The 24,754-nt window shown below is 43.0% G+C and overlaps 1 protein-coding gene across 1 annotated transcript in view; it reads right to left on the reverse strand.

Moving 5' to 3' along the window:
• The window catches only part of NAA16 (N-alpha-acetyltransferase 16, NatA auxiliary subunit), a 109,137-nt gene that overhangs the window by 71,589 nt on the left and 12,794 nt on the right, over nt 1–24,754 (reverse strand). The window contains exons 2-6 of the mRNA XM_084639645.1: nt 19,812–19,896; nt 8,118–8,222; nt 5,579–5,736; nt 2,650–2,784; nt 587–740 (exon numbers count right to left, since the gene is read on the reverse strand). Of these exons, the coding sequence (XP_084495771.1) occupies nt 587–740; nt 2,650–2,784; nt 5,579–5,736; nt 8,118–8,222; nt 19,812–19,896 (637 nt within the window). The remainder of the gene's footprint in view (nt 1–586; nt 741–2,649; nt 2,785–5,578; nt 5,737–8,117; nt 8,223–19,811; nt 19,897–24,754) is intronic.

The raw sequence follows: 24,754 nt of genomic DNA on the forward strand, positions 1-24,754 counted from the left end.
AATTAAGGAATATATGAAATCTGTGTCACAAAGTTGCACATATTCAGAACCTCAGCAGTCCAAGTTTTTATAAAACCCTAACGCATCAATTTTAACCGAATACATATTTTTTTCAAAAGCTGTATGATAATACAAAAAGGCATTGACGCATTTAAAAAGAAACCACAACCTGATGCTCCAAGCAGAAAACCAACATTTCTTATACACAGGGCATTACATTTCTTAACTTGCAGAGCTAAGTAAAGATGAGTGGGTTACTAGTTTTGACCTACTGTACACAGACTACTCGTAAGTCTTTGAGATATACTTTGTATCTGTGAATGGCCCTCTAATAATAAGGAATGCTATTTCATTCCGAATTTATTTCCATTCCATATCAAAGTAATGTCACCCCACCAACACTCCACTTTGTCAAAGAAACTTAACAAAATACCAAATTATAGATTTGATATTAATAAATTTATCTATACAACAATTTAAATAATTTAAAGTCTCCATATAACCCTCATTTTATATGATATGGTTAAAAGCCAGTAGATACTTCTAGTTTGGGTAAAGGTGAGTACAAAGAGAAAAAAAAATTTACCTTTGATTTCTTCTACAACAAGCTTGTCACATATTTGCTTCTCATATGTTTCTATATGTTCTAAAGACTCTTGAAATAGATCTGCCTCTCTCATCACTTGGTTCTGATATAGGATCAGTTCACTATATTCATAATCTATTTTATTAGGAGGAATCTGTAAAAGACAGGTTAATTAGCATGCATCTTACCACTTGTAACTAGGCTGTGTGCAATTGTACACAAGGCATTTTAAGACTCAGTCAGCAGGGACACTGAAATGTAGACCTCATGATGTAAAAGTCTCAAATATTTAGTTAAGAAGAGATCAACTGAAGCTGGTCACTGGATGCCTATTACTATACAGGAGGTAGTGTATAGGTAGGGCCCTACCAAATTCATGGCCATGAAAAATGTGTCACTGACCATGAAATCTGGTCTCCCCTGTGAAATTTGGTCTTTTGTCTACTTTTACCCTATACTATACAGATCTCTTAGGGGAGACCAGCGTTTCTCAAACTGGGGGTCCCGACCCAAAAGAGGGTTGTGGTGGTTTTTTTTTTTTGGTTTTTTTTTGCAAGGTTATTGTAGGGGGGTTGTGGTATTGCCACGCTTATTTCTGCACTGCCTTCAGAGCAGGGTGGCCAGAGAGCAGCAGTAGCTTCTGGCCAGGCACCCAGCTCTAAAGGCAGTGCCCTGCAAGCAGCAGCAGAGCAGAAGTAAGGGTGACAACACCATACCCTACCACCCTAACTGTGAAGGCAGAAGTAAGATCAGGACCCCTACAGTTACAACCCCATGAAATTTCTGTTATAAATATCTGAAATAATGAAATTTACAATTTTTTAAATCCTATGACTGAAATTGACCAAAATGGACCATGAATTTGGTAGGGCCCTATGTAGGCCATCAATTTGGTAGGCCCCTACACTTAAAAACAAAACAAAAAACCCACACCTTCTCCTCTCTCCCCACCATTCCTTGCTCTGGAAATTCTCAGACAGGCTATCACCTTTAGATCCACTACCAACTGAACTGCAGAACACATGGAAACTTTACTATAGCTACAGTGAAACAGTCACCCACCCACAGGAGCAGCAGCCCTTGCCAAGTCAGAGAAATTCCCTTCCAGTAAGAACATTCTTCAAGTCGGACCCCTTTCATGCTGGGAGATCACAATGATCTTAAACTATGTACCCAAACCTTATTAGCTACTAGTGAAATGCAAGAACCTTAAAGGTGGAACACAGCAACTACTGAAAATTGTTCAGTAAAGCTATACAACCTTTTACGGCAGGAAGAAAAATATTGTCTTCAGTTCAAACTGCAGGGGGAACTAAAAGGTAAACATAGAAATCAGAAAAGTAGGACTGGAAGGGACCTCAGTAAGTCAGCTAGTCCACTCCCACTCCCATCCCAAGTAGACCATCTCTGACAGATTTGTCTAAGCTGCTCTTAAAAATCTCCAATGACTCAGAGTCCATAAGCTCCACAGGTATTTGTTCCAGTGCTTTACTACCCTTACAATTAGGAAGGTTTTTCCTAATGTCTAACCTAAAACTCCCTTGCTGCAATTTAACCCATTACTTCTTGACCTGTCCTCAGTGGTTAAGGAGAACAATTTATCACCTTCCTCTTTATAACAACCTCTTATGTACTTGAAAACTGTCATCACATTACACACACAGTCTTTTCTTCTCTTGACTCAACAAACTCAGATTTTTTCAATCTTTCCTTGTAGGTCATGTTTCATGTGTTTAGGAAATGCTGAACAGCGAGTGTGACTTTTTTTCTGTATTGTAATTTAAATACATTACCAAAACAATTGAAAGTGGGGTGATTATATTGCATTATTTTAATAAAATATACAGAAATTAATTTTTTGACGCAGAATTCCCCCAAGAGTAAAAGGTCCATAGATTAGCAGCCACAGATGGTATTATCTACTGAAATAGGTCCCAAGATGCTAAGTGAAAAACAAACCTGTACAAACAATAGCCATTTCCCCCTTCAATATTTGTAGTTATTCAAATTCTGCTCATCTAAGGAGAATTATTCATTATTATGAAACAGTATACATGTCTTACCTGTTGAGTTTTTCTAAACTCTTCCAGTAGTTTTAAGGCCATATCATAATCTTTTAACAAATGATATGCAATAGCATATCCAATCCATGAAGCCCGTTGTGTTGGACGCAGCTGAAGTAGCTGATACCTTGTCTCCTTTAATAAAAAGGAAAGTTCCTTCAATGAAGATGTTCTAAAATATCTCACTGAATCACAACTGTGATACACTACTAGTAGTATTTTAATCTTGAATATTACTGGAAGCTGGACATTCTTAAAAAGCAAGACGCAATTCTAACGAAGTAAATGATAAACAGTACTACATTTGAGTTACAGGAAAGTGGGATTTACACTAACTGTAGTATTCCTGACATAAAGCCTAAAATCTATTTTAAAATCAAGATAAAAGTTTCAAAAGCATTTAAGTGACTAAGTCTAATTGATTTTAATTATACTTAGGTGCCTAACTGCCTAAGTTGCTTCTGAAAATAAGACAGGCTCCTAAGTCACATAGGCACTTCGGAACATTTTACCCAGCCTCTATATGCTGAAGAAGAATTTGGACTTTTCCAGTCAAGGAACATAAAATAAGTTTCCCTTTGAGCAAAACAGCCTCATGAGCATGGGAACTACCAGGTTCTCACATTCACGTCTTAACCTCTCATTAATTTCCAAAAGAAATACGGCTGGAGGGAGTCTGAAATCCTGCGGAATTATTCCTAGAAGTGTTTGAAGTCATATTCAGTAGTAGTAGGTTGTGGCATGACAGCCATATTCGGGGAAGAAGAGGAGAAATAATAGTGTTGGTGAAACTTCTTCCTCCTCACCTCATTCGGAGAGAGGCTCGATCTCTGGTGGGCAAGAGATTGATGGAGAAGGCAAAGATGTAGGTCTCCAGCTTTGCTGCATGACAAGCTTCCTCAATTATGTCGTGTACATGGCCCAGGGATCCCAATATAGCCAATGTGGGGGAAGCAAAACAGAGTTGCATCCATGCTGGTCCATACCAGGGTTGTGTCCGGGTGTGGATTACACATACTGAGGATATGTAGATGAAGTAGATTGCATGGGTTTCAAATAAGAGGGCACGATGGAGCCCCACTCCTCATCTTCCTCCTTGTCACTGGGGAAGGGAGGCAACATCCTCGGAGGAGAAAGGGAAGAACGTCATGAGTCCAGAGAGGAGGGTGGAAGTTGGGTGAGGTTGTGGCTGAGCAGAGGTGACTCAGGCATGTCGTATACCAGTAGGTCTTTAGGATGTCTGGATTCCTGTGGTGGAGAAAGGAGCATCATCAGTACTGGAGCAGGACTCAGTGCCGAGGGACACATGCAGGAGTAATCAGAAAGTGGAGCTGAAAACTTGATGGGTGCCAATGATCTTGTCGGTCTGTAGCTCCCGAAGTCCGTCTGTCTTGGTCTCTAGAACCAAGAGAGAGTGCAGAGGGCTGTAGGTCTGCCTGGTTAAGGTCCTTAGACAGATGTTTCGTGCTGGTATCAGAGGTACTTGGATGGTCCCCGGAGCTATGTCCCCTGTCAGAGGATGTTGAGGCAACTGACCTCACAAGGGATGGGGGAGGAGGGGGAAAGGAAGGAGGGCAGGCTGTGCCTCAGAATATGGGGAGGGAGCCAGTTTCTTCTCATCAGAGTGAGAGAGGGACAACTTTCTCTTATGGGACTGCAGTGATCGGCAGATGACCTGGCCAAGGGTGAAAGCTGCACGGGGGAAGAGTCCAGGCCTGGGTCTGATGCTGGATGCACTGATTTCTCTATGAGGAGAAGTCACAACCAAATGTCATGGTCTTTTCTGGCCCTAGCAGTCAAGCCATGGCAGTGAGAACACTTTTGTGGGACATGTCCCTCTCACAGACAGCGAATACACTGCAGTGGCTCTGCTGCAGATTCCGTCCCAGATCAAAGGCAGTAGAGAAGGAACTGGGGAGCAGTCGTACTGCACAGTGCTACATATATGTCCCGCTACCAGCGTGAGAAGGGGGAGGTGCACATGTTAAGACCGGTGGGCACTGCTGATTAAGATCTCCGATCCCAGGAGCAGAGGGCGCTGCTGCATGACAGTGGAGCACCCATAGGGACATCACTCAAAGAAGAAGAACTGTCAATTTTTCTGAAATAAAATTAGAGTTTTCATTTTCATACCTCCCCATTTCTTCCTTTGGTCTTCTTACCACCTAGTTCCACTCTTTCCTCTGGCAATTTTTATAATGAGACGAAGTGAGGTCCTGGTATTAAAGATCAATACCGAATAGTCTCTTCCATGCTCATGCTATATGCAGATGAGGAGGAAACATAGCAGCATCTGCCTTTAACATACAGTGCTTCCTAATATATCTTGCAGCCAGTGCTAGTGCTGAATGAAGGTTTCAGAAGACATGGGATTAGCCCATGGAAAGTTAAGGACAGCATTAGTACTTGAAAATGGGCTTTTCTGAACAGAAAAGCAAACAGCCCTAAATCCCTCCTCTGCCCAGGATGGATTCAAAGGCTGAGTGGCTACTGGCCATTTTAAAAAAAAGTATCTCAATAATCCTCAAAGACATTAAAAACAGGTGTAATGTGGAGGGTGAGAAGGTAGGCATCATCCATAAATTGAGGTAAGCAGTTCATGTTCTTATCAGGCTTTGAAAATGTAAGGTGTGAAATGGGTGCACAGTATTAAGAAAAAACAAATATACACGAGTGAATTGGTGAACATTAGTTTAGAGTATGTTTGGCAATTGAGAAGCACAGATGGCTCTGTGGATCAGCTAATACAGAGTAACAGTAGCATGGCTGGCATCCTCTCAATACACCAAGTGCACCACTGCTGTAGTTCACTGCTCAGTCTTTCCTAGACAGCAGTTCAAATAACTTGCTACTTTTGAGTTAAACTTACCAGATACAAAAACTAAAAATCAGTAGTTTTAAAACATACAAATTTAAATAAAATACTTACTCTGTATCCTTCTAGATCTCGCATTTGGATCTGCAACAATGAAAGATCTCTTAGGATCTGTAGATTGTCTTTATCTAATTTGAGAGCATTTCGATAACATTTAATGGCTTCATCATATTTCTTATCAGAACGCTGCAAGAGTCCGTACACATGCCAACCTAATACAAGTTAAGGAAAGTGACAGACATTCACATTTTTCTGAAGGTAATTACATTGTCTATGTATTTTACTGACCAAAAAACTAGATCTCTCTCTCTGAGAATCTTCCATGCTATTTAAGTATGATTACTCTTCTCAATCTTTATGCTATACACTTTCTTGTCCTCCTTTACTGCCAGCAGGCTTATTTAGTGTGTATTTACAACCGTCATTGAATTGCTGAGGATCGGCAAGCCACTGTCCTGTACTTCTGAAGGAGGGCTACAGGTCAGGAGATTTTTTCTTAACTCCAAGAAAACTGCAGTAAATTACACTGTAACAGTCTAAGAGCCAAATAATCTAAAGTTAACAGTTTTACTAAAAATAAGAGATAGTCATATCAAATCAAAATTTAATATAAAATATTTAACCAGTCTGGCAACTGCTGTGTTAAATAAGGGAGAGGTATAGTTCATTCGACGAAGAAATCTTCCAGTATGTGTGCATCTCCAACTGACCAAGTTTGACTGTCAGCACTGTAATACCTTAGGTTTCTTCTAGCTTCGAGACATTGGTGATCTTGAGTGAGGACTTCCATTTTTCTCCTTTAAGAGCCCCTTCCTCTTTTACCCTGTGAAAGTCTTTGAACTCAAGGCATGATACTATGAAATAATCTAAAAAAAATCCAAATATTACATCTGGTGTGGTCACTTCAGTCATTAACTTCACAATTCTAGCAAATAAAGGAACGACCTTGTCAAACTGGTTTGATTCTTTAGAACTCTCAAGTTGACACTGCTAATCGATACAGCAGCCTCTAGATTAGTAATTCTCAACTATTTTGGTCTGCAACTCAAAAATTGCTCAAAAGTTATCCCATGAACATCATATCCCACAATCCTTTGTGGGTTCCAAGTATTGTGGGATTGAGGTCGCAGTACCTTTATTTAACCATTTTGTTGACTGCAAAAGGTGGCACAAATGGCTTGTGGAGTAGGACAGACTACTGCCTGTGAAGGGGTAGGAGTTCTCTGAAAATTTTGGCTAATTTTCTTTGAGTGGGAAGCAACTGCTCCCCCCCAAAAAGAGTTAGCTCATCACACAAAACAAAAGAAAGATTGAAAAATGCCTTAAAATGGTAGAATACAACTAAGTGTAAATAATAAATACCCTGTACAAAGCCGAGATAGAGCATTGAACAAATCTAAATAAATGCAGAAGCTCTAACAAGTTAGAGCTTGTCCACACAGAGACTTAGGCCTGGGCTACACCGGGGCAGGGTTCGAACTAAGATACGCAACTGCAGCTACGCTATTCGCGTTGCTGATGTCGAAGTATCTTAGTTAGACTTACCTGGTCTTCCCCACAGCGGCAAGTCAACCGCGGCAGCTCCCCCATCGACTCCGCTTACTTCTCCTGCTGAGGTAGAGTACAGGCGTCGATTTGGGGATCTATTTATCGCATGTAGATGAGATGCAATAAATCGATCCCCAACAGATCTATCACTACCCGCTGATCCAGTTGGTAGTGAAGACATACCCTCAGAATATGTCAAGCTAGAGTGTGAACGTACAGCTCACTAAGAAGTAACCTGCAAGGCCCTAAAAGTTCTACTCTGTACATGAAAACGCACTACAGAACTTTTACTGCACATCACGCTAACACACCGTACAGTCACATCCCAGCTTACCATGCACTACATCTGTGTGGACAAGCTCTAAAACAGAAGCTAGAGCTTTAAGAATATCAGCTATGTCAGTTAAAAAGATATTGCTCACCATGAAGGAAGTTGTCTCCCAAGGTTTCATTGTTACATGCGTCCATCTAGTCAAATTCTAACCAGCATTACTTTACAGTACGATCTACTTTTGCTGCAGCATTGAAAAATTGATCAAATCTGGATTTCTTGTACTGTACAAGCAAATGACAGTGATTTTATATGCACGACTTCCAATTTGCAGCAAACATTTAACAATGAAATACCCACAATAAAGTGGGAGATGGCATCCAAATGGGGGGGCGAAAAAAACCACTTTAAAAAACCCTTGTTTTTATTTTAGTCAGCGAAGAATTTTATTTGTTTTTAACGAAGAGTAGGACTGCTTTGCAGTGTCCTGCATCTACCGGAATCAGAATTTTTCCCATCAAATTCTCTCCCTTTTCATAATGCAGGTACCTTGCACACATGGCAAATTTTTACAGGAGAAGCATTTCCTACTACTTTTCCTTTCACAATATAAAATAAGGTCTGTTTTAAAGAAATCCAAAGAATATGTACTAAAAGGTCACTTTATGGACTTCAGATTTTTTTTAATTGGACCTCTGATACATAAGAGCTATTTGTGCAAAATAAAGACAATCAGTATAAAAAAAGGTCAAGTTATACCATTAGAAAGGATACAGACATGACTCTTTACATCATTACGAAGTCCTTTACGAACAAATTCGTATGCTTCTTCTTTCTTCCCTAAACAGTTCAAGGTCAGTCCTTTCATAGCCAAGGTCTCTGTAGAAAACATTTTGTACTTGTGAATGTGAGAAATCAAAATGTACACCTACCATTTATGGTGACTGTAACGGACTATACTCTGTACTCACAGCCTACACAGTAGTCTAATAATCTTTATAAAAAGTATGCCTTCTAAGGCATCATCTGAAAATTCATAATTTGCTGGTCAATGCTGTCCTGATAAAATATATGTAGCAATGCTGTATGTGAAGTTGTAAGATTCCAATGTACGGTGTTATAGTAGAACCTCAGTTATGAACATCTCGGGAATGGAGATGGTTCATAGCTCTGAAATGTTCGTAACTCTGAACAAAACATTATGATTGTTCTTTCAAAAGTGTACCTCCAGTTCCAAATGAGGTGTGTGGTTGACTGGTCAGTTCATCACTCTGGTGTTAGTAACTCTTGAGGATCTACTGTATTAACATATGCCAACCTGTGTTGGCAAACAAGTCTGTCCTAAACAAAGGAATGTGCTTTGGTCTGCTTAATTCGCATTTAAACAGTAAACAGAGTCATTAAGCTAGAAGGGAAAACAAAGGAAGCTCAAATTGTTGAGAAGAACGCAGCACGGAAATATTTCCCCAAATATTTGTCGTCTCCTGGTACCTAACTGGAAATATTTTTCAAAGGGGGAGGATGACTAAAACCATAAAAAGGAGGGACAAGGCCCCACACCACCTCCTCTCTCTCTGGCCATCAATTCACTGCATCTGAAGGGATAAAAGTAGCAACCGTTGGACTGGAGAAGGGGCCCTGACCTAAAGAGTTTGGTCAGTAAGACTGCTGGAAGCATATGGTAAGAACTTTGCTTTGAATTAACATATAGTTTAAGTCAGGTGTCAGTAGCATTTTATCTTGTAACCATTATGATCTTTATGCTTCATTACTTATACTCACTTAAAATCCTCTCTTTAGAGATTTTAAGTGAGTATAGTGCAGCGGAAGTAATCAAACATATTTCAAGCTCCTTCTGCCAGTGCTTGCTGTTGGGATTTCCTGTACCCTTTGTTAGAGTTCTCCTGTCTGTCTCTTTGCTGTGGAGCACTATTTTGGGGAGTTGCTGTTCTACTGTTTTATTTAATCCAATGTGTTTAAATTGAAGTGTCTGGGAAACTCCATAGTGGAGGCAAGCTGTGTGCATATTATTTCTATTAAAGAAATGACAGTATATAGCTTGTATACTGCTGCAAAATCCTAGTTCAATGCCTCAAGTGGTGCAGCAGTGACCCTGGCTTGTCTGGAATCACCCTGCAGTATAACCAAAGCTGGGGGGGTGGGGGAGAGCTCCTTCACCATGGCATTGTGAGGCACCCGAGCCTGCAGGCAAGGGTGACATAGCTGCTCATTACTCTGGATTGTCACAGGTGACAAGTGATAAAGATGCAAGATGCTTTGAATTTAATTCAGTAACAAGTTAATCAGTGCACTGAGACTAGTGTAGATCAGGGCAGAGGCTTAATAGTGCTCAGCACTGCATTACAGAAGTGATTTGATTCCTGACCTCATTTTAGATAGCCAATACCAATGCCTCACTAAGATACGCTTTGTATTTTCTATTTGTCCTTCTGCAAGCAAAAATCTGACTTGCTTTCATGCAGTTAAGGTTAAGTGACCTGAAGTAATTTTTACAAGAGGTTAAAGTAATATATTCATGCTCTAGATAATTAGGGCAAGAAGAATGGTCCTATGATCCAGGAAGTTTTTGGAAAGCGTAGGGGACAGTTTACTGGCGCAAGTGCTAGAGGAGCCAACTGGGGGGGGGAGCTTTTCTTGACCTGCTGCTCACAAACCGGGAAGAATTAGTGGGGGAAGCAAAAGTGGATGGGAATCTGGGAGGCAGTGACCATGAGTTGGTTGAGTTCAAAATCCTGACACAGGGAAGAAAGGTAAGCAGCAGGATACGGACCCTGGACTTCAGGAAAGCAGACTTCGACTCTCTCAGGGAACGGATGGGTAGGATCCCCTGGGGGACTAACATGAAGGGGAAAGGAGTCCAGGAGAGCTGGCTGTATTTCAAGGAATCCCTGTTGAGGTTACAGGGACAAACCATCCCGATGAGTCGAAAGAATAGTAAATATGGCAGGCGACCAGCTTGGCTTAACAGTGAAATCCTTGCGGATCTTAAACATAAAAAAGAAGCTTACAAGAAGTGGAAGGTTGGACATATGACCAGGAAAGAGTATAAAAATATTGCTCGGGCATGTAGGAATGATATCAGGAGGGCCAAATCACACCTGGAGCTGCAGCTAGCAAGAGATGTCCAGAGTAACAAGAAGGGTTTCTTCAGGTATGTTGGCAACAAGAAGAAAGCCAAGGAAAGTGTGGGCCCCTTACTGAATGAGGGAGGCAGCCTAGTGACAGAGGATGTGGAAAAAGCTAGTGTACTCAATGCTTTTTTTGCCTCTGTCTTCACAAACAAGGTCAGCTCCCAGACTGCTGTGCTGGGCATCACAGCATGGGGAGTAGATGGCCAGCCCTCTGTGGAGAAAGAGGTGGTTAGGGACTATTTAGAAAGGCTGGATGTGCACAAGTCCATGGGGCCGGATGAGTTGCATCCGAGAGTGCTAAAGGAATTAGCGGCTGTGATTGCAGAGCCATTGGCCATTATCTTTGAAAACTCGTGGCGAACGGGGGAAGTACCAGATGACTGGAAAAAGGCTAATATAGTGCCAATCTTTAAAAAAGGGAAGAAGGAGGATCCTGGGAACTACAGGCCAGTCTGCCTCACCTCAGTCTCCAGAAAAATCATGGAGAAGGTCCTCAAAGAATCAATCCTGAAGCACTTACATGAGAGGAAAGTGACCAGGAACAGTCAGCATGGATTCACCAAGGGAAGGTCATGCCTGACTAATCTAATCGCCTTCTATGATGAGATTACTGGTTCTGTGGATGAAGGGAAAGCAGTGGATGTATTGTTTCTTGACTTTAGCAAAGCTTTTGACACGGTCTCCCACAGTATTCTCGTCAGCAAGTTAAAGAAGTACGGGCTGGATGAATGCACTATAAGGTGGGTAGAAAGTTGGCTAGATTGTCAGGCTCAACGGGTAGTGATCAATGGCTCCATGTCTAGTTGGCAGCCGGTGTCAAATGGAGTGCCCCAGGGGTCGGTCCTGGGGCCAGTTTTGTTCAATCTCTTCATAAATGATCTGGAGGATGGTGTGGATTGCACTCTCAACAAATTTGCGGATGATACTAAACTAGGAGGAGTGGTAGATACGCTGGAGGGCAGGGATAAGATACAGAGGGACCTAGACAAATTGGAGGATTGGGCCAAAAGAAATCTGATGAGGTTCAACAAGGATAAGTGCAGGGTCCTGCACTTAGGACGGAAGAACCCAATGCACCGCTACAGACTAGGGACCGAATGGCTAGGCAGCAGTTCTGCGGAAAAGGACCTAGGGGTGACAGTGGACGAGAAGCTGGATATGAGTCAACAGTGTGCCCTTGTTGCCAAGAAGGCCAATGGCATTTTGGGATGTATAAGTAGGGGCATAGCGAGCAGATCGAGGGACGTGATCGTTCCCCTCTATTCGACATTGGTGAGGCCTCATCTGGAGTACTGTGTCCAGTTTTGGGCCCCACACTACAAGAAGGATGTGGATAAATTGGAGAGAGTCCAGCGAAGGGCAACAAAAATGATTAGGGGTCTGGAACACATGACTTATGAGGAGAGGCTGAGGGAACTGGGATTGTTTAGTCTGCAGAAGAGAAGAATGAGGGGGGATTTGATAGCTGCTTTCAACTACCTGAGAGGTGGTTCCAGAGAGGATGGTTCTAGACTATTCTCAGTGGTAAAAGAGGACAGGACAAGGAGTAATGGTCTCAAGTTGCAGTGGGGGAGGTTTAGGTTGGATATTATGAAAAACTTTTTCACTAGGAAGGTGGTGAAACACTGGAATGCGTTACCTAGGGAGGTGGTAGAATCTTCTTCCTTAGAAGTTTTTAAGGTCAGGCTTGACAAAGCCCTGGCTGGGATGATTTAATTGGGGATTGGTCCTGCTTTGTGCAGGTGGCTGGACTAGATGACCTCCTGAGGTCCCTTCCAACCCTGATATTCTATGATTCTAAAGCATGAGATCAGAAGCTGGAAGCAGGGTGGATCTGGATTAAATCAAATTGATTTAATCACTAGTCAGGAAGACTATTTAATCATGGATTTCTACATAAAAGTGCATTCTTGTTGGTTGTTATAACCTTAATATATATTCTTCACACCTCAGAGATAGATGTACCGTTCATAAGCCAATTTTTTTTTAAAAACAAAACAAAAATTAAAATAGACTGTCAGCGAGGTCAACATGAGAAACTTAAAATATTGGCTTCTGCAGCTAACACAGTTAACTTCACTTTCATTTTCCTGTTTGTTCATAATCTGGAAAAGGGAAAAGAAAAAGAAAAAAAAAAAGCTTTTCTGCTTTTTCAGGTCCCAAATGATTTCTCAATTTGGAATGAACTAGTCCCAACGCAGAAAATAAGTCTTTCTGCACCAGCAGAAGAAGCTACTGCTGTAAAAGTGAGATCATCACTTTAACAGTCTCTGAATCTAAGTGCTTAAGTGACTTCCACCAGTTCACTGGTGTGACTTTCTTTAAAACATTGTCAGAAAACATATATTGCTTAAATGGTTCTTATTCCCAAACTGGATCTCTTTTACGGTCTGCTGCCATGATAGGTTTTCTCTTCTAGTGAGAGAATGGTATGGTAGACCTCAAATCAATGAAAGCTACACTCAAAGACCTCAAGACTTCTAGAATATGCTGCTCAAACAGTTTCACTTTTGTTTCTACTGCCTGTCCCTCCCTTCTCACATTTATCTCCAGACTTCTTCTCCTTGTCCAGATCTATTCCGCCGCGAACAATCTTCTATTCACTGAACTTTCTGAAACTGCACTTTTAGAGAGAAGTAAGGAATTGACTTTGTAAACAAATTTGCAGGACAATAGCGTTGAGGTCTGTTATTTCTCACCTCTATATATTTATTTAAATACATTTTTGCTATTAACAAGCATGTTATCTCTGGATACAAATCCACAGTTTGAGAACTGCAAAACTAAGCATCTCTGATGGTATCTTCTAGACTGAGCACTGAGTCCCATTGAGTAGATAGAAAGATTAATCTAAATAATCTAAACAGAAGCTCCTGGAACACCCTGAAATTGGGTCTCTAATCCATGAACTATTGGAACTCATTTACAAAACTTTTCTTAAACTTTACATGAATATATTGTCTCATACTATAAAATTAGACTTTATAATCCCTATTCCATGAGGAGATAACTTTGAGCTATAATGTATCTTAATTAAAGCTATCTTTAGATAACATACTTTTGAGGAAAAAAAAACCTATAAAAAAACTGATTTAAAAAAAAAAATCATTGATTTTTATCCACCCTGGCTGGAAGACCTTTATGACCGACAGACAGTCGTACTACTCTAGGATAGTGGTTTTCAACCTTTTTTCATTTGCAGACACCTAAAAAAAATTCAAATGGCGGTGCAGACCCTTTTGGAAATCTTACGCAGTCTGTGGACTTCCAGAGGTCCACAGGCTGGGGGGAAAAATGTACATGGCAGAGGGCCATTGCTGGCACATATCACATTGGTAGATGTGCAGGTGAAGGAGCTGTACATTGGCCAAACTGGACAGTCTCTATGTAGAAGAATAAAGGGACACAAATCAGACGTCAAGAATTATAACATTCAAAAACCAGTCGGAGAACACTTCAATCTCTCTGGTCACTCGATTACAGACCTAAAGGTCGCAATATTACAACAAAAAGACTTCAAGAACAGACTCCAACGAGACACTGCTGAATTGGAATTAATTTGCAAACTGGACACAATTAATTTAGGCTTGACATATCCACACCGAGTCTTTATTCATTACACAAAGTAAAACTATTTCCCCATGTTTATTCCCCGCCCCCGCACTGTTCCTCACACGTTCTTCTCAACTGCTGGAAATGGCCCACCTTGATTATCACTACAAAAAAGTCCCCAGCCCCGGCTCTCCTGCTAGTAATAGCTCACCTTACCTGATCACTCTCGTTACCATACTCACTAACACCCATTGTTTCATGTTCTCTGTGTATATAAAATCTCCCCACTGTATTTTCCACTGCATGCATCCAATGAAGTGAGCTGTAGCTCACGAAAGCTTATGCTCAAATAAATTGGTTAGTCTCTAAGGTGCCACAAGTACTCCTTTTCTTTTTACTGTTAAACCTTGCTGTTTTAAGTGTTGCAAATACTCTATGCGATTGTCGCTGCCATTCATTCTAGATGAAACACTCTGAGAAGATGAGAAAGAATCACTTCCATTTTGCCAGTTAAGTGGCCTTGGAAGAGGGCTTTCTGCTTCTTAATAGAAGCTCACGGACCAGCTCCAAGCAGGCTAGTTCTACAAGGTTTAGCCATGGAGCGTCTGGGCCATCAGGTAGAGGGATCCAAGGTTCAGGTGGAGCAGACAATGACTATGATCCTCAGAGATCACGTCTGGATGAAGAGGAAGCGGGACTGGTGACACTACTGAGAGGGCCAGCAGAGCGGCGAACCAACGCTATCGGGGCCAAGCCAGAGCTATCAGAATGACCCACGCTCAGTCCAGTTTAATCTTCAGCAGGACCTGTGCACAAGCGGAATAGAAGGGTGACCCACCCATGGAAGAACAAAAGCATCTGAGTGTGACCCAAGGCTGTGACCCAGAGAGCAGAACTGCTGACACTTCCTCTTGTGTCTGGTCACAAACTGATTTGGGGAGTCCCTGACTGCTGGAAAACAAGTTTCAGGACATCTAGGTGAAGGGACCATTCATGCCGATCGGAGAAGGATCTGCTGAGGTGATCTGCTAACTCCTTTGTGCTCCTGGTAGGTAGGAGGCCTCTCGGTGAATCAAGTGGGCTAAGCAAAGATCCCACAACTGAACTGCCTCCCAACACAGGCTCTTCCCTGCTCTATATCATGATATAGAGCAGGGATATACAACATGATATAGAGCAGGGATATACAACATGGCTGTCGTGTTGTCTGTTAGAACAGACATTAGTGCCTATAACATGAAGCTGAAATGCCTGACAAGACAGGCAGACTGTCCTGAGCTCCTTGACATTGATGTGTAGAAACAGTTCTTCTGGGTACCAAAGGCCTTGAGTTCTGAGAGGACCCAAGTGAGCTCCCCAGCCTAGTGCTGATGCATCTGAGACTGGGGACAGCAACGGGCAGGACCGCAAGAACAGAAAGCCCCCACAAACCACCATTGGGTCCTGCCACCAATTTGAGTGAGGCAAGAACCGGGGAAAGAATCATAAGGACCACGTCCACATAGTGGCAGTTTGGTGACTCCAGTGACTCCTGGAACAGTCTGAAGTGTAGTCTCAGGCATACTGCGCTCCCAAGAGTCTCAGGCAACTCCAAGCTGTCATCAGGTGATCCTTGAAGTGGGCTATGAGCACCACGATTGCTTGAGAGTGCCCTTCTGGGAGAAAGGCTCTGGCTCGGACAGAGTTGAGCACAGCCCCAATAAATTCTGTACCAGGGTAAGGGTGGATTTCTGCGTATTTATAAGCAAACCAACATCCCGGAAGGTCGACTGGATGAGGTGTAAGCTGGACTCCACTTGAGCCCTGGTCTGTCCCCTGACCAGCCCCTTGCCTCCTCAAGAAGGCCGCTACAACTGCCATGCACTTTGTAAACGCTCATGGGGCAGCCGACAGTCCGAAGGGCAGAACCATGAACTGGTAATGCATGTGACCCATGACAAACCTCAGGAACCTTCTGTGTCCCTGAAAAATCAAGATGTGAAAACAGATGTCTCTCAAATCGAGGGCAGCATACCTGTCCCCTAGACCCAGGGAGGGGATGATGGAAGCCAAGGAGACCATGCAGAACTTCAGCTTCTTGAGGTAACTTACATTGGCACAGGTCAAGGATAGGACTGAGACCTTGCTTGGCTTTTGGGATTAGGAAATAATGGGAATAGAATCCCGTACCCCTTAGATTCTGTGGAACCTTTTCCACTGCTCACACCTGTAGGAGCAACTGTACCTCCTGGGCCAGAAGTTGCTTGTCAGAGGGGTCCCTGAAGAGGGACCGGGGGAGAGAGAGAATTTAATTGGACTGTATCTCTCACTTCCACCATGCTCTGAACCCAGTGGTCCACGGTAATATGGGACCATGCCCAGAGGAAGTCGGACAAGTGGTCTGCAAAACAAAGGGTAAGCTGGATCTGAGGTTTCTAAAGTGGGTATTGCATCCTTGAGCACCCCATCAAAATACCTGCTTAGAGTCTCCTGAATGCATGCGGGGGGCAGGCGTTGATGTATAGGATGACACAGGTGAAGGCCTACACCTAAAGCCCTTGCTCCTCTTTCTCTGATCCTCCAGCTTGGCAGGACGAAGGAAGAACCAAGAGGATTACTGACGCCTATAATGCTTTCTTGAAGTTACTGAGGTGTATAAGCCCAGGGACTTCAGAGTAGCCTGGAATACTTGAGGCCATGGAACTTGGATTCTGTCTACTCTGAGAAGAGCTAAGTGCCCTCAAAGGATGATCCTGGAGGCTCTCCTAAGCCTCATGTGGGAGGCCCAATGATCAGACCCAAGAACTCCTATACATGACCACTGCACAGGCTAGGGGTGGCCAACCTGTGGCTCCGGAGCTGCATGCGGCTCTTCAGAAGTTAATATGTGGCTCCTTGCATAGGTGCTGACTCTAGGACTGGAGCTATAGGTGCCAACTTTCCACTGCTCAACCCCAGGTCCTGCCCCCACTCCAACCCCAATGCCCCCACCCCTTCCCGCCTCCTCCCTTGATTCTTCTGCACCCTTGCTCCTCCCTCCTCCACCCCAGAGCCTCCTGTACACTGCAAAACAGCCAATCACAGCAGGCACGGGGAGGGAGGGGGAGGCACTGATCAGCAGGTTTGCCAGTGGGCAGGAGGTGCTGGGGGTGGGGATGTTGATGGGCGCTGCTGATGTATTACTGATACTGGATGTATTACTTCTCAGACTCAGGTTGGCCACCCCTGGCATAGGCCATGGACTAGGCAGCCGCATCCAGGATCCCTTGCAGGGAAGTCCTTGCTTCCATCTCCCCCTTCTCAACCAAAGAACTCCCTTCTGGCCTCTTTGGGCAATGAATCTTTAAACTTTAAAACAGAGTCCCATGCATTAAAGTCCAATCTTCTCAGAAATGCTTGTTTATTAATGATCCTGAGCTGCAAACCCCCAGTTGAGTAGACCTTCCTCCTGAACAGGTCTACTTTGTGTCCTCTGCTTTGGGGGTCACCCCTTATAGCCCCTGCTGCTCTCACTCATCGGCAGCAGAGACCACCGGGGAGCGGAGAAATGGGTATACAAAAATTCATCTCTCTGAGTCGGGACAAAAATACTTCTCTGCCTTCTTGGCCATGGGAGGTAGGGATGTCGGGGTCTGTCACAGGGCCTTTATTGGGTCCATGATGGCCTTGTTGAGCGGAAGGGCCATCCTTGACAGGCCCACCACAGTCAAAATGTCCACCAAAGAGTGAGAGGACTCCTTAACGCTGGTGGCATGGCGAGCTGAGGCTGTGGTGGAGGGGGCTCCAGGCTAGCCTCCCTGGCCGGGAGCTTAAAGGCCGGGCAGGACTGTCCCGTGGGCCAGATATGGCCCATGGGCCGTAGTTTGCCTACCTCTGCTTTAGAGGATACCGAGGGACTCAGTACCAAGCTGCAAACGATAGCCAGTCTCTTCTGCCCCGGCACAGACACTGCCGACTGTTCTACTACCATGGACACTGGCACCAACAGCGAGAGTAGGTCTCTAGCCTCAGCAAAAGCCCCCAGTATGGGTGGCACCACCAAAGTGTCTGTACCATGCTGCCCCTCTGGTGCAGATGGATGGTCCAGTGGTGGGCTCAACAGCATGTGCAAAGTTAACTGTGCCAGCTGAGCTGCTGGAGCCCCCAAGTGGCCTGATGTGGGTTGCACTTTGCTCTAGTCTCCATGCCTGGCCACCTTCAGGGTTGGGGAATAGTCTCATTTGGCAGGCATCGTCTTTGGTTTTTCCTTGGCACTGGAGACGGTGAACAGTGCCAAGATTCCTGGACAGTGGCAGGCATGCTCCTCACTGACACCGAGGTGCTCAATCCAGATTCTGAATGGCCCAGCTCCGAGGGAGGTCTGAGCGCTATTTCCATCAAGATGGACTTCAGCCTAGTGTCCTGGTCCTTTTTAGTACGGGGTTTGGAGTCCCTGCAAATCTTGCAGTGCTTCCAAACGTGAGTTTCCACCAAGCACTTAAGGCAACTGGATTGTGGGTCACTCAGAGGTATAGCCTTTCTGCAGGAGGCTTGAAGCCCGGAAACCAAGGCATACCTTGGTACCAGAGTGGAGGAAACGCTGCTGATAATGGAGGAAACTAACTCTAAAAGAAACTTAACCAACTACGAACAAGAATTATGTACAGAAATACAGAGAAAAAGTCCTTAGAGGAAGACTTGCAAGAGCCAGGATAGACCATTTCCAGTGATTGTCATGGGCAGTAAGAAAGAACTGAGGCGGCGTGGGGTCAGCGGTGCCCTTAATACTGGCACTATGGACATGCAGCCCCAGAGGGCACCAGAGCCAACCCATCAGATCCCACTGGGGGAAAATTTTCCAGTAACTATGCTCGGTGCACACACACACACCTACATGGGAATGGACGTGTACAAGTACTCAAAGAACCACCACCATTCTGTGCTAACAATTTTTTGCTCAAAATAGTCTGCAACTTCCAGGAGTCCATGCACCACAGGCTAAAAACCACTGTTCTAGGACAATAAAAATCACAATCAGTAAAAAGAAGAAACTTGAGAACCAGTAAGAAGAGACCCCTAGGACAGCAACAATGGACAGGAAATAAACAAATTTATAGTGTGAGAACTATAAAAGACAAGTGTGATTCTGTGCTTTAAATACAAATGCATCATGCCATGGAGCTGGGAAGACAACAGATGTCTGTAAAAATTTGCTGTGACAGTGACAGGAATAATGCAATTAGACCTGCACACCATGTTACATGGAAGATGCTGTCATATCAGTAGGAGGAGCTGAGATGATGGAAAATTAAAAATTACATATTTATGCAAAGACAACTGGGACACGGATACAACAGCAAGCTGTAAATAATGAAGGGTATAAATACTTAAAAGAAATGTATTTATCTGAGTAGGTTTAACAGTACTAATAGCCCAAAACTAAGAAAAGGAACATTTACATTGAATTTTAGGGGGTCATGGGGAGGAGGGGGAAAAGAAAAGAACAGTGATCTTTCTCAAGGCAAACAGTAGAAGTTCCATCTTGTAGCACACCTACAATTACAGAATTTTCCTATGTGGAATTATTGAGCTATGACAGGCATGGAAAGAGGAACCCACACATCTCCACCTCTAGTTTCTACGATACATGCCAAAATATGGACTTTTAGGTTCCGCCTTCCATGTCATAATTCATGGTATCAGTAATACAATGCTTAATTAAGGAATACAACTAAACACAAGCAGTGATGTTATAACTTACAGCAGGGGAAAAAAGAAGAATAAGTCTTTCAAGCCATGCAATTACCTCCATGTTCAGCAAACTTCGGGTTGGAGAGGATCATCTTGCAAAACTTGAGCCCATTTTTGTATTGTTTTTGTTCGTAACATTTCTAGAAAAAAAAACAAGGCTCAAATTATACTACTGAAAGTGCTTTTGAAACAGAGTAGTCCATCAAAATAGACGAATACAAAATAATGCACCAGATCCTTCAGTGACAAAACAACGATCAGACCACTAATGAAAATTCTGTTGAATTCCGCTCCCTTGACACGTTGTATGTTTCTCTAAGATATTTAGGGAAGTGCCTGCATGTGTGTTTGGACACTGCGTATCATTATGGGTGCTGCCAGAACACAAAATAGGTTTTTGGAAAGTAATATGATAGAGTGTAGCTGTAGTATTCCCAGGGGTACAGGAAAAGCAAGGAGGAGTGCAGATGGATTTTGATGTGGAAGAAAGTTTATAGATTCCCAATTATTCATCGACAATAAACACCATTTGCACAGAGTTAATGCTACCTAGTAGTATCTTGTGACCTTCTAGAATACTTAATCAAAACACAAACTTCAAAAGCCAGGAAACAGTTCAAATATAGCTGGTGATGCAACCTTAACTCTGCCCCCTCGGAGCTGGCAATAACTACTGAGAATTACTGCAACTGCATCCAGTGTGTTAGGTGGAGTTATGCCGAATGATAGAGGCATTAGTTAATCACAGGTCTTCTAAACAGCACTATGATATGAGGGGATATGGAGGGATCATGCCTCTCTGGGGAGCACTGAGCTTTTCTCCTGAATCCCAGGTGAGAGAGATCAAAGGGAAAAGCTGCATGTGTAGCTTGAGAGAGCCAATATGCCTATTTCAACACTATGATTTTTGTTGTGCCAGGAGCGGGCCAAGAGGGGTCTTCTTGCCATGGGGATTGTAGACAGATGGGGTGGAGAGGAGTGTTGTCTGCTTAACGATGGGCAAGTGAAAGTATAATGCTATGTGGCATCATGCGCCTCAGGACAAAGAGGCTGTAAAATTTAGTAGCTATGGTATTCATTCTGTGGAGCAGGCTAATTATTTTAGCGTAGGACGGTGTAAGCAGAGGCAGAGTGCAAGTATGGGTGTACTGGAGCAACACTCAGAGCAGGAAGAGTCATGACTGTGTGGGCATGTACCTTCATTTTATTTCCTGGGAAGCTGCACATGGACCCAGGAGGAAAAAAAAAGTTCTCTTTGCAGGGATGTTGGGATCAGGGACAACTGTTGAGTGGGCTAATTACTGCCTGAAAACTACCACTGTTGCATATCCTGGAAATGCATCCCATTGTCACCTCAGGGTGACCAAGATGGTAGAAAAATACCGCTACATTTTGAGAATATTTCTGTGGGAGTGTGCAGTGGGGAAACAAAGCAGGAAGAGAATCAGGCATTTTAAACATACACCTGTTCCTGATTTCAGTTCCACTGATTTTACCTATTATCATCATCATCATCTCTCAAAAGCCTGGCGTATCAGAAAACAAGAATTCCACTCTCCAGTTCATATTGATTAACAGAAAGTCCAAGTCAAGGTTTCCACCATTTAGGATTTTATCAAAAAACAGTGAGACAAAACTGTATGGCATCCAGCTGTTAACATCCATATTCAGTGGGGCATGAACTAATTTGGGGGGGAAGAAGGGTGTTCTCCAGAAGTACAAGTCCTCCTCCCTTAAAATTGGATTGAATATATAGCGTGTCCATCTTGTACAAGATTCTGAACAGCAGGTGAATAAAACCAGTTCTGATTTAAGTCACCCCGATACACCCAAGACTTACTATTCAGAAGGACAAATTTGTTTACTCCACAGTAACATCTGCCAAATTTTAATCTGCGGATTTGTTTCATGTCATAGATAGCCAAATCTATTTCTACTTGGTGAATGATTTGAGTATTTTCTGTTTGGAGGAAATTGTGATTTAGGGACAAAGTAGTACAGATTTGGATCTAACTGTCTCCGTTTGTAAAGGCAGGGCAACATCTTAGGAGGCAGAAACAAATGCTTTACATTGTGCTGCAACCTGGGCCATGACTGATGGTCAGTGGAGATGGGCCCACTGCTAATGGGGATTTGTCAGTGCTTCCCTTAAAGAAGGCAGGCTACCAGCTTCAATTAAAGAAACATTGATACAGTGTATCCTCAAGAATTTATCATCCAATGTCTATATATCCCTGTGGAGTTAGAGGTTAATTATGGGTAAGATCATTCTCAATATCTAGATGCCTCCAATTTCTTTCACCACAGACCTACATTGGTACAAATGTTACTCCTGGTGGAATTCTGTACTATTCATCGGGAGCAACTGGTATCTTAAAAAAAACCCTCACATTTGATCACGTCATGAAATCTTTCTTGCACAATGAGTGAATGAAATTCACAAATGCACTCAATCACAGACAATATCTAATTGAAGAAGAACTGAATGAAGACTACTCCCCCTGCCTATTTGCCATTTCACTGTGCAGTTTGATGGCTCGAGAGGTAAAGTTATTTCACATTTTTTCAAGCTCCTGAAATCAGTAAAATTGGTTATGGAGGAGAAGCACAGAATACACACTGAGCTTACAGATTCTTCGTGGGTTCTAGATTTTGCATTTCTTGCAGACATATTGCTGCATTTGGATAAAATAAAAATGGATTTACAAGAAAAATTCTGGTTGCTGTCTGATCTACTGCAAAGTGTATTTGCGTTCATGAACGAATTGCAGTTGTTTCACAGAAATACCGGAGGGAGAGCTGACACTTTCCCTTAATGTCACAACTACAAGCCAGATCAAAAGAAGATGTCGCAGAACCCCTAAAATGGAGCACAACTAGATATGTGAGCATGATTAAAGATCTTAAGGACAGTTTTGAGGAAAGATTCGAAGATTTGCAGTGGAAAAAGACCTCAATTCAGATTTCTGATTGACCCTTTTAGTGCTGAAGCTGACTGAACCCCCTTAATAACTGATGAAGCAACTTCCCAGGTGGAAATAATAGAACTTTTGGAAGATGACAGATTAAAATCTGTTCAGAAGACATAGGGGGATCCTTACTTTCTGGAAATCTGTACCAAAGGACAAATACCCCAACATCAGAGATGCAGCCCTAAAATTAATCTCGATGTTTGCCTCAACCTATCTTTGTGAGTCTGTTTTCTCGACACTCAAACGTGTCCGAGCACCGATCCGTTTTGACAGCCAGTCAGTCAGTTAAGAGAACTGCTGCATGTGAGCACACCTGAACACAAACCAAACTTTAAGGGAATTGCTGAAAGCAAGGATTGCCAGAAGTCCCATTAAGTAAAAGGATAAGTTTTTATTATCATCGTTGACTATATATTATAAATGTATAAAATACACATTATCAAATTATATAACGATGTGTACACACACACATACAATCATTACATATTACTGTGGCTCTTTGGCAATGTACATGTGTAAATTCTGGCTCCTTCTCAGGCTGGCTACCCCGTTCTAGCTTCTCTGCTGAATTCAGACCTGGAGCATCTACCCATAGGCTCTGGGTGTGCTTGAAGTTGGATGTGACATTCCCATGAACTTCAAGGGACAAGCACTTGTCACACAGTACACTAGTATTGGGTGCTCTCCACAGGCAGATTAAACTTCTGTCCTGGACATCAAATTCAGGAATAGACCCAGCACGTTTCTCAACCCAGTTTGAGGATCAGGGCCAGATATTGTTCCCAGTGATCCTGACGGAGATGAGAAAAAGGGAATTTAAGCTCTCTCTATACCTAAACTATACTACTGAACTAAGGACTATTTATTTAAGAAAATAGTTCTGTATTAAAGTTTAGAAGTCTGACCGCTAAAAGAGAGGGCCCTTTGTGTTTGCTAAAGAGGGAGCAAGGGAACTAAGGTGACTGGAGAATGCACTTTGTGCCACACGAGGGTGCTTGCACTCCCCACGACACTTTGAAAGAGGTTTCCACATGGCCACTATTAGTGGAGAAGTCCAAGCAAATACTCACCAGCAACTACACACCACACAACAAAAATGCCAACTCAGGAACCAAAACCTGCAACAAACCTCGGTGCCAACTCTGTCCACAAATGTATTCAAGGGACACCATCATAGGTCCCAACCAGATCAGCCGCGCCGTCAGGGGCTCATTCACCTGCACATCTACCAATGTGATATATGCCATCATGTGCCAGCAGTGCCCCTCTGTCATGTACATTGACCAAACCGGACGGTCTCTATGCAAAAGAATAAATGGACAATTCTAACATCAGGAATCATCACATTCAAAAACCAGTAGGAGAACACTTCCATCTCCCTGGACACTCAGACCTAAAAGTGACAATTCTTCAATAAAAAACTTCAAAAACAGACTCCAACGTGAAACTGCAAATTAATTCCAGTTCTGCAAACTGGACACCACCACATTAGGCCTGAATAAAGACTGGGAGTGGCTGGGTCATTACAAAACCTAAACCTAACTTCCCCCATACTTATTTCTTCCTACTGTTACTCACACCTTCATGTCAACTGTTTGAAATGGGCCACTCATTACCGCTACAAAAGTTATTTTTCCTCCCTTGGTATCCTACTGTTAATTAAATTGTCTCATTAGACTGACCTCACACTTGGTAAGGCAACTCCCACCTTTTCATGTATTTATAGCTGCTCCTGTATTTTCTGATGAAGTGGGTTCTAGCCCACGAAAGCTTATGCCCAAATAAATCTGTTAGTCTCTGAGGTGCCACAAAGACTCCTCGTCGTTTTTTGCCGATACAGACTAACACGGTTACTACTCGGAAACCTCTCACAATTAGAAATGTACATATATCCTCAGACTCCTATTGGATACTGAAAGATGGGAGTTATATCAGCCTGAAATATTTGACTTCAAGGCCTGGACCACTGTCAAATGCCACTTTTGATTTGAAAAACCAGTGTCTACTTTTACTGTTAGATATACAG

The sequence above is a fragment of the Lepidochelys olivacea genome, assembly GCF_965140295.1.
Source record: "Lepidochelys olivacea isolate rLepOli2 genome assembly, chromosome: 1".
Lineage (NCBI taxonomy): Eukaryota > Metazoa > Chordata > Testudines > Cheloniidae > Lepidochelys > Lepidochelys olivacea.